We start from the raw sequence: 13759 nt of genomic DNA, 5'->3' as shown, positions 1-13759 counted from the left end.
GAACAGGAACAGTCCAATTGGTTGCTTTTCCTGCCCACCTTGGCATGTGGGAGCTGGAACGTTGCCCAGAAGGGAATGCGGATCTGTGGCTGGAAAAGGTTCCCCACCCGCAGATTAGCCTTAATCAAGGAAATTCTGCAGCCCTGGGTTCATAAGACCTAGCTTGGCCTCACCCACCAAATCCTATGGCATTCTTCTGAACTTTTAAAACAAAGTTACAATGCAGTCTTGTGCATGTCTACCAAGTTCAATGGGACTTACTCTTGGGCTGCTGTAGCTAGGAATTTAGCCTTAAGGACTGTTATGCTTCCCTGCTTAAATCCAACAGGGTCTTTGGACTCCAGCCACAAATTGTTATATATAATTGTTCGGTCTCTCTCTCTTTGTGTCTCTCTTTCTCTTTCCCTTACTGCACACACACACATGCCTTTTGTTTGCTGCTTAGTCAGCTTTATACTGCAATGTGTGGCAGCTATTGTAAATTCTTTCTCTTACAGCCTGGAAACAAGCACGCACGGTCAACACAAAATAACAAGATATACACAAACTCCTGGCAAGTATGCAAAGTAAACAAACAAAAGATTCTCAAGGGAAATCTGCTGCCTCTGTGCAAAATTTCTGCGAATGTTTCCTGCTTCTCCCTTAAAGGGAAATGAAAGCATACAGGGCCGGATCCAGCTAACAAGGTCCGCCAGCCAGTGTCGGCCTGAGCAACCATGTCCTCTAGCTTAGCAGGGCTTTCCCCTCGTCGTCCCGCTGCACCCACCCAGATTGGCAGGGGGAGGGTTTGGAGAGCCCCTGGAGCAGCACGTGGGGGCAGGAGGAGAGGGCAGACCATGCTTGTCTTGATTGAGAGATCTGCTTAGTGCTATGTTGAATTCCTCCCACAGACACAACACCAGATGCTCTGTGCTTTTATTTATACCAGTTATATCCAAAATATGCACAAACCTTTTGCATCAAATGTGTTGCTGTGAGCCCAAAAAGGGAGCGGTCATATGTTCACTGCGCAAATGCAATGTGGGAGAAACTAAGGCTCATTTCATAGAGCCTCCAGACTTGCTTGTATTTTGTGTGACGGATTCAAGCCCACCTCAGAAATTTAGATTTGTGCAATTACATATAGTGGGTTAAAGCACCATGTGATCCTAGTGAAACACTTCTACCTTTTTTAAACAACAACAGACTTTTATGGTTAGGGAAGTGAGAGGAAAATACACTGAAAAGTGTGGGGTGATCAAACAATTATCAATAACACTTATACGTAAATGCAAGCAGATCCGAATGAAATCAGGTTGAATGCTCGTTGTTGTAGAACCTCTCCACAAAGAGATTACACAGATGCTCGGCAGAGACTGGAGATAGTCTAACCTCTGCATAAGCTTTGTACAAGCAAATACGGGTGAGTGCTCAGTAAACAGGTAATCTGGAGAAACCCTCAGACCATGCTGTCCTCTACCCTATGGATAAATTGTCTCATTAGTAAGTGGGCTGAAGGCAAAGGAGCTCAGGGCTCCTGTTGGTACAATCTTCCATGTAGGCAGGAACCAACTGCGCTGGTTCTGACACTCACAAACCATGCCACAGAGGGACTGTGCAGCAGAGGGATGGTTGCTGTTCATCCACAATAACCATGCAGGAGCAGCGCTGATGGCACAGCAACAACAGTGCACGTCCCTTTGAACAACACTTCCAGTGCTGATGATCAGCTGGAGAAACTGCAGTCTGCGCCTTTCCCCCTTTCCTGCGCCCTCCCTCCTAGTCTGCACGATGGGTTCTCCTTGAGCCCCCCTCAAATGCCAATAATACCATTAAGTCTACAATCCAAAATCATGTAACTGCACGAGCCTGACTGCGATCCACACTGCTGACGAGTGGCAAGAGCAAAGAGTATAGAAAGGTGTCCATGCAGAATCAGGGCCCCTTCTTCACATATTAAACTAGGCACCCCCAAACTCAGCCCTCCAGTTGTTTTGGGACTACAACTCCCATCATCCCTAGCTAACAGGACCAGTGGTCAGGGATGATGGGAATTGTAGTCCCCAACCATCTAGGGGGCCAAGTTTGGGGATGCCTGTATTAAACCAAAAACTAGGAACCTGTGGCCTGAAAGATGTTGTTGGACTATGACTCCCAGTCCCATCACCCCTGACCATTGGCCATACTGATGGGGCTGATAGGAACAGGAGTCCAGCAACATGGGCGGGGGGGGGGATTTCCCCTCCCTGCCTGCCTTAGCTATTTAAGAATACAACAAAGATACAAGCCTGTGTTTGCAAAGACATGTCCGCCCATTGGGGATTGCCATCCACACCATGCATTCACTCTTCTTCCACTTTAACTGTCATGGCGTTCCTGGGAACTATAGTTTGTTAAGGGTGCTGAAAGTTGTCAAGAAACCCCTCACAGTGCTACAGTTTTCAGCAAACTTAACGAGCCACAGATTCAGGTAGGTAGCTGTGTTGCTAAGGTGCTACTGGACAATTTTATTTTATTTTTTAATATATATTTCTACTGCGTCAGACCAACACGGCTACCTACCTACCTGAATCTAGAACCATGGAAAGCACCACATTGAGCTTCATGAAATGGAAGTCCTTTAACGAACTACAGTTCTCAGTATTCTTTGGGGTAAGCCATGGCCGTTAAAGAGTAGGAGTGCTTTAAATATATTGTGTCCATGTGACCTAACTCGGAGGCAGTCCCGGATTTAACCAATATAATAAAAAATAAAAAAAATCCTTCAGTAGCACCTTAAAGACCAACTAAGTTTTTTATTTTGGTATGAGCTTTCGTGTACATGCACACTTCGTCAGATACAGTATGCGAAACAACATAATGCATGCCTAATTATTTCAGATTTTGGAGCGACTGGGCTCCTCCTCTCTCTTGCGTCTTGCGCTGAAAAGCAGGGTGGGGAATGCTTCTACCGGCTTGCTAAAGCCACTCAGCTAATTGGCGACTGAGCAGATTACACGAAGCTATAATCCAAATGCAAGTGGACCGTGAGGGTCACAATTATTTTATTAAAACTGAGCAAGTGCATACTCGTGTGTGTGTGTGTGTGTGTCTATGAATTTACTTCCTTGATGTGTGTGCGCTTCTCCCTTCCAGGAACCTCTGTCGTCTCCTCATACAAGTCTATAGTGAAAACACACACGCCAAGATGAAGTTTTGATTGCTCATATCGCTCCAGCCTTGCCCTTTTAATATAATTAGGCCCAATGGAATAAAGCGCCCAACCCCTACAGAAGTCTCGGGTTTTTTTGCTACTTCGTAACATTTCTGGGCGAGAGGAGAGAGGAAAAACCTTTTTTGCGCGCGCGCGCTCACAATAACTAAAGAAGAAGGAAGGGGCGGGGCTGCATCTTTTTTCTATTTGCATATTCCAGCTTTCCGATCCTATCTTTGCCTTCGAGGGGCGTTCCCAAGGCGTATTCGCTCCTCCTTTCCCCGAATCTCATTGGTCCATAATAGACCCTTCGGGGAGCTGCGCCCGCCCCCTTGGTAAAATCTCAATGACAGGTTCTGGAACGCTCAGAGCCCGAGTAAAGCTGCGATTGGCGGGGCGGCGCCTATTTGTTACACTCGCAATCAGCATCCTATTGCCCGCAGAGCGTTCCGGGCCCGCCCCGGGGAACACCTGCTGCTGCTCCGAAGTTCCCCAGGCCCGTCCTTTGGGATCTGCCGCCCGGGACTATTATCGCACTTTCCAGGCAACTCTGACCTCCCCGCCTGCCGTCGAGTTTCCCGGGGCGCCCGACTCAGCCAGCCTTAAGGGACGAGAGCATGATGGACAACGGGGGAGGGAGCGAGCTTCTGCCCCGGCTGTGCTGCCCGGAGAAGGGGCCGAACGGCTACGGCTTCCACCTGCACGGGGAGAAAGGCAAAGTGGGCCAGTTCATCCGGCTCGTGGAGCCCGATTCCCCGGCCGAGAAGTCCGGGCTGCGGGCCGGGGACCGCCTGGTGGAGGTGAACGGCGACAACGTGGAGAAGGAGAGCCACCAGCAAGTGGTGAACCGCATCCGAGGCTCGCCGGGTTCCGTGCGCCTGCTGGTGGTGGACTCCGCGACGGACGAGCGACTGCAGAAGCTGGGCCTCGAGTGCACCGAAGACCTGGTCCGGGGGCTTCCCGACGAGAAGTTGGAGGAGGCGAAGAGCGGCGGCCAGGAGCCGCGGGAGGCTGCCCAGCGGGAGCCGGACGTGGCGGAGGAAGATAAGAAGAAGAAAGCGGACGGGGAGGAGGAGAAGGAGGAGGCGAACCACGCTGCCCAGCGGGTGAGAATCTAGGTCACTCCCGGGAAAGAGGGACAGAGGAAAGTCCCAGGGGGGTGGGAAGGGAAGCGGGGGAAGTAGGCTGGGAGAAGCAGAAGGAGATGCGCAGATATGGAGGGATAGTTTTCAAAGCAGAGGCTATGTGGGGGAAGGTAATCGACTTTTAAACAACAGAGTGGCAGGCAGAAGTTCAACCGGTGAGGGTCTTTCCGTTAATGCACCGGCAAGAAAGTTTGAATGGGTGCTCCTCTCGCAACGCCCGAGGCTTTTCTCGCCGTGGCGGTCGGCGGAAGCGCGCTACACCAGCTAAATTTCTGCCTGTCGCTTCACTCTCACAGGCATTGTCGCTGCCGTGGCTGGGTGGGTGGTGGCGACCCTAAGCCATACAACGACCTGGGATGGATTCGAAGGGGGGGGGGAACACCTACTGTATCTCTTAAACAGTGGAAAACTGAGGCTACAATCTTAACTGTGCTTACTCAAAGTTCCATTCAGGGGGGTTACTCTCAGGAAAGCGGTTAGGATTGCAGCCTGGCTGTAACTCCTAGTATAGATGCAGCTACTGGCTTCTTAGCTTATTTATATTATGCTTTTCCTGGTGGATACATAGTCTGAAACACCAGACTATTTCCTTCCCATCTCCCAAAGATTTCTTTGGTGTGATTCAGCTAACTTTTCTTTTTGGGTGCTGATGAATAACTCAGCTCTGCTTTCTCCCTCTCCCTTCCTCCTCCCTCTCTCATTATGAAATGTGACCTCTTGAAAGCTGGGTCGCTTCCGCTGTGTGTGATCTGAATGCCAGCCCTGCTGGCACCCACATGAGTCCGGAATGCCGCTGAGTCTTGGCTTGCAGAGAATTATTGAGAGCTAAACAGTGAGATGGGTTAAAACAAAAAACAAAAAAACCCACCCAAATATTAGAGGCCTTGCGGTATGTCCTCTGCCAGAGGCAGAAAAATAAGTCTTCTGCAAGGGACTATAGTCAGAAATATTCTGGTGGTATCCAGTGGGCAGGAAACTGGGCACTCCTGTAATCTAGTGTAATAGTGCAAGTTCAAAGTGTTCCTTTAAAAAGCAGTGCCAGGCTTTCTCTTTTGGGGTGGTGGTGGTGGTAAATTTCTTCTTGTTCTGTTCTAGCATTAGATCAGTGAAGCAGAAAGAACCTTCCCAGTATTTGCTGGTACTCTTCAACTTGTTCAAATTCCTTTTCTGGTATAAACCTGAACTGTGGTTTTTCTTCTGGTAGCGCAGCAAAACTGTCATTTCCTCCATACATGCAGAGGTTCACTGCAGATGACAATCTTGGCTTCAGATGAAACCTTTTCCTTTTTCTTTTTGTAAATCCACTCTTTGAGCAGAGTGCCCTGCAGGTTTTTTTTTAAACTACCCCTCCCCCATCAGACCCAGAAGCCAATGGTCAGGGATGATGGGAATTGCAGTCCATCAGAAACACTTAGGGGGCACTAGTTAGGGGGAGATTATTTTAGAATAATTTTGATATTGCTCTATGCATTCTTTTGTTTGTGGCTTAATTACAGCACAATCCTGTACTTATCTACTTGGTAGTAAGCACCATTGTAAGCTGGGCTTACTCCCTGATAAGTGGATATAGGATTGGGGCCTGTATCTCATTCTGCTGCTTTTTCTCACACCTTTTCCCCCAGTAACTCAAATGAGGAAATCTAATGTCTGTTGAAAAAGATTACTAAACGAAGGAAGCATACTTGTTGCACCCATTCTGAACCTTTTAGGATAAGATGGGATAACTATGCATGTAATAGTTTTTTATCCCTTTTTCTTTTTATAATGATGATCTCACATTGCAGGAAGCACAGCACACTGAACAACAATACAATACACAAAATTCAACACTTTAAACGTTGGAACACCCCCAAAATTTAAAAAAATTCCTTCAGTAGCACCTTAAAGACCAACTAAGTTTTTATTTTGGTATGAGCTTTTGTGTGCATACCTGTCCCCAAAATTTAGTTAGGGAGCACATTTTAGTTAGCCCTGCACAGTCACAACAAAACAATTAAAATTGCTGAAAACTAGTGGTGCAATCCTAAAAAATGCCTACTCAGAAGTAAGTCCTATTGATTTCAGTGGGGCTTCCTCCCAAGTAACTTGGCTTCAGACTACAGGCCAAGCCAATAACCTCTTGCCTTAAAGGCCCGATCAGTGAATATATAATTGTATAATGCTTTGAGTGCTAGTTGGTATGGGGAAACGAGCATTTGTCTGTTCCCCCTGTTTTCACTTATTGGATAATTTCCTCTCACCATTTATAAAATATTACAAAACCTACCAATATTTTCACTGGAGTATGATCTACTAACATAAATGAGCAAGGTCCTAATGATTGTAACTCAGAGCTGCTCTGCAGCAGCCCTTTGTCCACAGGGCAGGCTCAAACCAGAGTCAAGAGTCAAAATGGTCCAGTGGCTTAAATGGTAGTACTGTACTGTATTGGATCTGGGAGGAGGATCCTAGATTTGCTTCTCCTGTGGGCCCTCTGTGCAGCCTTGAGGAAGTTGCTATTTACCTGTCGCCTTCAGTTTTGTGTGTGTGTAAAATGGAAATGGTCATAATAATACTACAGTGGTACCTCGGTTTATGAACACAATTGGTTCCGGAAGTCTGTTCATAAACTGAAGCGTTCATAAACTGAAGCGAACTTTCCCATTGAAAGTAATGGAAAGTGGATTAATCCGTTCCAGACGGGTCCGCGGAGTACTTAAACTGAAGCGTTCATAAACTGAAGCATGGGTATAATTGGTTCTGGAAGTCTGTTCATAAACTGAAGCGTTCATAAACTGAAGCGAACTTTCCCATTGAAAGTAATGGAAAATGAATTAATCCGTTCCAGATGGGTCCACGGCGTTCATAAACCGAAAATTCATAAACCGAGGTGTTCATAAACCGAGGTTCCACTGTACTGTAAACCACCATATTTGACAGTAAAAATAAAGATACAAAAGTTGCACTCCTGAGCACGCTTAACTGGGAAGCAAACTCCATTGAACATAGGATGGTGCTGTCAAGCATTTTTATAGCAGACTTTGCAAAGGATCCACGGTGGTATGAGAAGATGCGAGGCCTTTAAGAACTCCTGTAACTTCACCCAAATATATAAGAACTGGAACAGCGGGGGTGGGGGGGGTGGGGATTAACTTGCTTTGGAGTAATTTGAAGACGCTTTTGCATGACATTGGTGGATAAACTTTTCTATCCCTAGGACATCTGAAATAATTGCTTCTCCAAACTTGCCCACTGTTATCAGAAGTGGTCAGAAGGTAGTTCTGGGAGCCAGTGGTAGATTAGCAAGTGTTTTTGACTCCCTGAGGTTTAACAGGAGCAACAACTAAAAGCTGCTGACTTGAGGAGAGTTTGAAGTGGGGGAGGGAAAACGAGGAGTGGATTTGTGTGTGACAGGACTGTGAAATCTTGTTATAGTACTGAAAACCAAGTCCTGGACTGATAAATGTCCTCGAAGGTACCTGGTTCTTAATTCTGTACCCCCCTCTTCCATTTTGCACCTGGAACTCCAGGATACTAGTGAAAAACAGAAGATTATGAAAGCTGCCTACCATGAATACATAGCCTGAAATCTGTCAATCTCTGGACTTGTTGAATATATAGCTGCATAGAAATCTGTGGCGCAGTGGGGTGTGTGGGTGTGTGGACTGTGTCCAGTTCTGGGCACTACAGTTCAAGAAGGATACTGACAAGCTGGAACGTGTCCAGAGGAGGGCAACCAAAATGGTCAAAGGCCTGGAAACAATGCTGTATGAGGAACGGCTTAGGGAGCTGGGTATGTTTAGCCTGGAGAAGAGAAGGTTAAGGGGTGATATGATAGCCATGTTCAAATATATAAAAGGATGTCATATAGAAGAGGGTGAAAGGTTGTTTTCTGCTTCTCCAGAGAAGCAGACACGGAACAATGGATTCAAGCTACAAGAAAGAAGATTCCACCTAAACATAGGAAGAACTTCCTGACAGTAAGAGCTGTTCGGCAGTGGAATTTGCTGCCAAGGAGTGTGGTGGAGTCTCCTTTGGAGGTCTTTAAGTGGAGGCTTGACAGCCATCTGTCAGGAATGCTTTGATGGTGTTTCCTGCTTGGCAGGGGGTTGGATTGGATGGCCCTTGTGGTCTCTTCCAACTCTATGATTCTATGATTTTTATTTCACCACACACAGTTTTTCAGCCAGTTCTTAACTTCTCCAAAAAGAGAGGGGCCTTGCTGTGTCGGAGCAGTGCAGATGTTTTGCCTTGTGCCTTAGGGGAAACCTGCTCTGCAAGTGTGTGGGGAACCAGGCCCAGGAGATGGTTTGATAAGCTAAGCAGGTGTGGACCTAACTACTTGTAAACCAGATCAGTAGTTGGCTCACCAAATACCCTTTAATAGGAACCCAAGAAGACAGTGGTGATCGTTCTGAGGTATTATGGCAGTGGACAAAGCTGAAGTGTAACTTTTAAACAAATGTGTTTTTCGGTAATTAGACTGCAGTTGGGTCAATGCTAACTCCCTTATACATATTCCAGGTTTCAGCCCTTGTGTTGAAAGCAGTTTCTGTGGTTGAGCCCTGGCACATACAAGTCATATTTGCATTGCATAGGTAAAGGTAAAGGGGACCCCTGACCATTAGGTCCAGTCGTGACCAACTCTGGGGTTGCGGCGCTCATCTCGCATTATTGGCCGAGGGAGCCAGCGTACAGCTTCCAGGTCATGTGGCCAGCATGACTAAGCCGCTTCTTGCGAACCAGAGCAGCACACGGAAACACCGTTTACCTCCTGTAGCGGTACCTATTTATCTACTTGCACTTTTGACGTGCTTTTGAACTGCTAGGTTGGCAGGAGCAGGGACCAGGAGCTCACCCTATCATGGGGATTTGAACCGCTGACCTCCGGATCAGCAAGCCCTAGGCTCTGTGGTTTAACCCACAGCGCCATTGCATAGGAGGTTGATGTTAATCGCAGGAATCCGAGTCTTGGGGGAGAAATTCTCAATCTGTTTACTGAAAGGTTTATTGCTGTGGTGGGGTGCTGGTGTGTTGACACCTTCTTGCCTTGAACTCCTGGATTATACCTGCAGGGTTCTGGAAGTGGGTAGGCTGGCAAGACGCCAGGCCTCTGGAGCAATGGCAGTACTGGCAATGCACATATTACTACTGTATGCCATAAGAAGATGGATGCTGGATGAGGCCAATTTAGCATCCTGTTCACATGGTAGCCAACCAGATCCCTGTGGGAAGCCTGCAAGGAGCACCCAAGCAGAAGAGCTCTGCTCTCCTATTTATTTACTGTATTATTTTATTTTATTAAACTTGTATACCTCCCTTCATCACAAGACCTCGGGGCGGTTCACATAATAAAATCAAGGTAAAAACACAAGCAAATAGTTGAAACAAAAAATGAAACGATAACCCCCCTTCCCACAAACACATTATTATTTATTCAATTTATAGAAGTGCATACCCTATAACTCCCGGCAACAGCTTTTCATAGGCCTTTGGCCTCTGGCAGGAGGAATACCATAGCTGTTGTGGCTTGTAGCCTTCGATAGCTGTGTCCTCCATGCATTTGTCTAAATCTTTTAAAGCCATCCAACTTTGCAGCCCCTGGCTATCTCCTGCAGGAACAAATTTCATGGTTTAACCGTGTAAAGTAGTACTCTTTTTAATCTGTCATTCAGCTTCATTGGCTGTATCAGTTGGATTTGATTTACAACCAACTCTTGTGAAACAGAGTTTTAGAAAATGTGGGAAGTGCAAACCACTTCAAGGCTTCACCCAAGTATAGCCTAAAAGCAGGGGCAACTAACCGGTGGTCTTCCAGATGTTGCTGGACTACAACTCCCATCAGGCACAGCAAGCATACTGTAGCCAGGGATGATGGGAGTTGTAGTTCAAGAGTAGCTGGAGGGGCAAAGGTTCTCCACACCTGCCATACCGGTAGAGGGAGGATACACAAAGGCAGGAATTAATGCATCCATGGTGCAGCAAGACTTTTTCAGGTGCTGGATAGAAAGCTGTCTGTCATTAAAACAGGTGCAAGTGACTGACTTGAGTCATCCACACACTCCTTGAGGATATTAAGCTGCTTGTTTGACTCCCAAGTGTTCAGATTACATCTCAAAGTGCCACACTTGTAAGAGCACCACATGTTTATGCAACTGCTGTGCTAGTTGGGGGTAAATACATTCTGTAAATATGTGTATTCTTCTGTGTTTTGATTATAGCTCACAAGCTGCAGGAAGTTACATTTTAACCCAGGGGGTCAGCAAACTTTTTCAGCAGGGGGCCAGTCCACTGTCCCTCAGACCACAAGTGGGGGGCGGACTATATTTTGGAAAAAAGAACAAATTCCTATGCCCCACAAATAACTCAGAGATGCATTTTAAATAAAAGCACACATTCTACTCATATAAAATCACCCTGATTCCCGGACTGTCTATGCCAGATTTAGAAGGCGATTGGGCCGGATCTGGCCCCTGGGCCTTAGTTTGCCTACCCATGTTTTAACCAGTGGTTGCAGTGCAAATAACTGGAGCCCAGTCTGTGAGGCAGGTGTGGGGAACCTCTGGCCCTCCAGATTCTGTTGAACCCACAGCTCACATCCCTGGCCCCACTGGGCATGCTTGTGAGGGTTGATGGACATTGGAGTTCAGCCATATCTGCAGGGCCGAAGGTTCCCCACTCCTGCTGTGCGGAGTAGCTAGAGATAATTCACTGAATTATGCCAAGGGGGCAATTGCAGCATATCATCAATTTTGTTTCCATGGGAGTGCATTTCCACAAGCAATTCTCCATGGTGTAGACCAGGCATCCCCAAACTTCGGCCCTCCAGATGTTTTGGACTACAATTCCCATCATCCCTAACCACTGATTCTCTTAGCTAGGGATCATGGGAGTTGTAGGCCAAAACATCTGGAGGGCCGCAGTTTGGGGATGCCTGGTGTAGACAGTTCACAAATAGTCATACCTTGGAAGTCTTAACAGCTTAGTTCCCGAATGTTTTGGCTCCTGAATGTCGCAAACCCGAAAATGACTGTTCCGGTTTGCGAACTACTTTTGGAAGCTGAATGTCCGACCGGGCTTCCTGCAGCCAATCAGAAGCCGCACTTTGGTTATCGAACATTTTGGAAGTCGAACATACTTCTGGAACAGATTCGGTTCGACTTCCAAGGTACAACTGTATAAACAGTGGGAAAATTTGAGTGCCCAAACATGGGGCTTGACCACATAGCACCAAATCATGGTTTGTAATTTAATGGTGGTGAATCACCCTGGGATCAGCTATCCATGAGTGGTGGCACCTGGGTGATACCCAACATTAGTCATTCTCTGGGTGGACCCATTGAAACCAATGGACTTAAGTTAATGGATCTGCCCTGAGCATGACTAATAATTCGGTATCACCCATAGTTAGAGCAGACCTGCCATTTGCTCAGAAATGCATGTGGAGCTCAGAATATAGACTGGCAGAGACTGTGTGCGTTGCCCAGCACTGGGGTTGTGTACAGTGCGCCAGTGAATAGCATTCATCTTCCTTTGCAACACAGGGCCCCCTGAGTCCTCTTTGTATAGTCAAACTACAGATCTGTAAAGAATGATTGCTGCTTGAATATGTTATCCCGTGAACATTTGTACTGTACTTAACTAAATTGAAGAAGCTTGGTTTTTATCACTTGAAGGGATTTTACGATGACTGCTCAATCTAAATATTTTTATGGATGGCGGGCAGGATTGTAACTTGTTAAAGATTTCACAGTTATAGTGATGAATTGTGAGCTGCTGGCTGTTCTTATATTAAGGCTGCCTTCAGACACGAGCTTCTTTCACATAAGAGAGCAGAGAGAGAGAGAGAGAGAGAATGTGAATATTTGAGAAATGTGCATTGGCTTCATTTCTGCTCTCTTCATATTAAAAAGCAAAAACCAGGGCCTTTGGTGAGGCTCTGCAAAGGCTGCATTGTGCTCTTAATTCATGGGGCTTAGAATAGAAGATTGTCAAAGGAAAAGTTCTTGCCCGGGCTGCTGTTGAGCAGAATGACCTGTGGTTGCTCAGAGACTTCCTCAAACGGCATTTCCTTGAGTAGCTGTGTCAGCTGAATATTGAAATTCAAGGCTCTATTTTTGTAAGTCAAAATATTTACTTAATAGTGGGGCAGACAGAGAGCAGTGTTCACGATGCCCCCTCAGTACAAGCTCATTAAACCTCAACTCTCTTTTAACCAGACTTTCTTAAAGCAGCCTGGGTGGTGATGGTAAAATAATAAGACACTAGAGCACCTTTTTTTTTAGATCCTCCTATTGATATATTGGGAGCAGGCCTCTGAGAATAGTTCTGCGGAAATGGTGACACCCCTGTTGACAGTTGTGAGAATGCTCTTTGTTAATGGAGTAATGGATTAGTGGGAGATTTGGAACACTCCCCATTAGCATGCCTCTGAATAGAGGAAGGAAATCTTTCAAGCTGTGCCCTTTAATAACCTTGAATCTTGTTAATGAATTTCTGCTAAATAACCCCTGAGAACTACATTTACCTAAAATGTTCCCTTCCTGTACCTTCCCTTTGAGGTGCTAATCTGTTATCCGGCTTTCTTTATAAAAGCTGTCTCTTTGTTGATTCCCAGGTGGGGTCATAGGATGCTTTTGAGGTCTGCTGCTAAAGGGCTAAACTAAGGTAGTAAAATTTGCTCAAACATTTGCACTATTTAATCAACAGCAACAAGGAGATAAAGAAGAACACACGCTCCTTGGCATCTCCTGTTTGCTGGATGTAACCCAGGGGTCCCCAGACTTACCCGCCTTTGGGCCGGTGGCCGCCACGCTGATCACGCGGCGGGCCGGAGGGCAGGGGAGTGCGCGCGCAGTGGGCCCGAGGGTGGGGGAGTGCGCGCCAGTGCGCATGTGCAAACCCATTTACTGGCGTGGTGGCGCGCTTCCAGGCCGGAAAAATGTTTGTGCGCATGCGTATGGGCCTCCCCCGACCCGGAAGTGCACCGGAAATGACCTCTTCTGGGTCGGGAGAGGCCCATACGCATGCGCAGAAATGATTTTCGGCGATTTTTTTCAGATCTGGAAGCGCGCCGTCGCGCCGCGCGCTGCAAGAGCAGGCGGCGGCAGCGGGCGGTGGGGGTCGTCGCGGGCCGGATTGGGAGGCCAATTGGGCCGCATCTGGCCCGCGGGCTGTAGTCTGGGGACCCCTGATGTAACCTTTCTTAGTGGAGTGAAAGCCGGTCCCCCATTTTTAAGATCAGCCACAATGTAGCAAAACAGTGAGTAAAGGTTCAAGCTCTCCAGAACTCTTAATAAGATACTAAGCATGCAAAAAAGGGGAGGAGGGGCAATGGTGCTGTATGCCGGCTCCCTCGGCCAGTAAAGCGAGATGAGCGTCACAACCCCAGAGTCGTCCGCGACTGGACCTAATGGTCAAGGGTCCCTTTACCTTTACCTTTTACTTACTTATTGCATTTTTG

The 13759-nt window shown here is 47.0% G+C and overlaps 1 protein-coding gene across 1 annotated transcript in view; it reads left to right on the top strand.

Annotated features, from left to right (window-relative positions):
* The first annotated feature begins 3528 nt into the window (after positions 1 to 3528).
* Positions 3529 to 13759, top strand: part of NHERF1 (NHERF family PDZ scaffold protein 1) — a 63933-nt gene continuing 53702 nt past the window's right edge. The window contains exon 1 of the mRNA XM_035104395.2: positions 3529 to 4278. Within this exon, the coding sequence (XP_034960286.1) occupies positions 3790 to 4278 (489 nt within the window). The 5' untranslated portion in view covers positions 3529 to 3789. The remainder of the gene's footprint in view (positions 4279 to 13759) is intronic.

Source organism: Zootoca vivipara, chromosome 2 (genome assembly GCF_963506605.1).
Source record: "Zootoca vivipara chromosome 2, rZooViv1.1, whole genome shotgun sequence".
Classification (NCBI taxonomy): Eukaryota; Metazoa; Chordata; class Lepidosauria; order Squamata; family Lacertidae; genus Zootoca; species Zootoca vivipara.
Note: the sequence above shows the minus strand (reverse complement) of the source record. Positions and strands in the feature narration are given on the sequence as shown.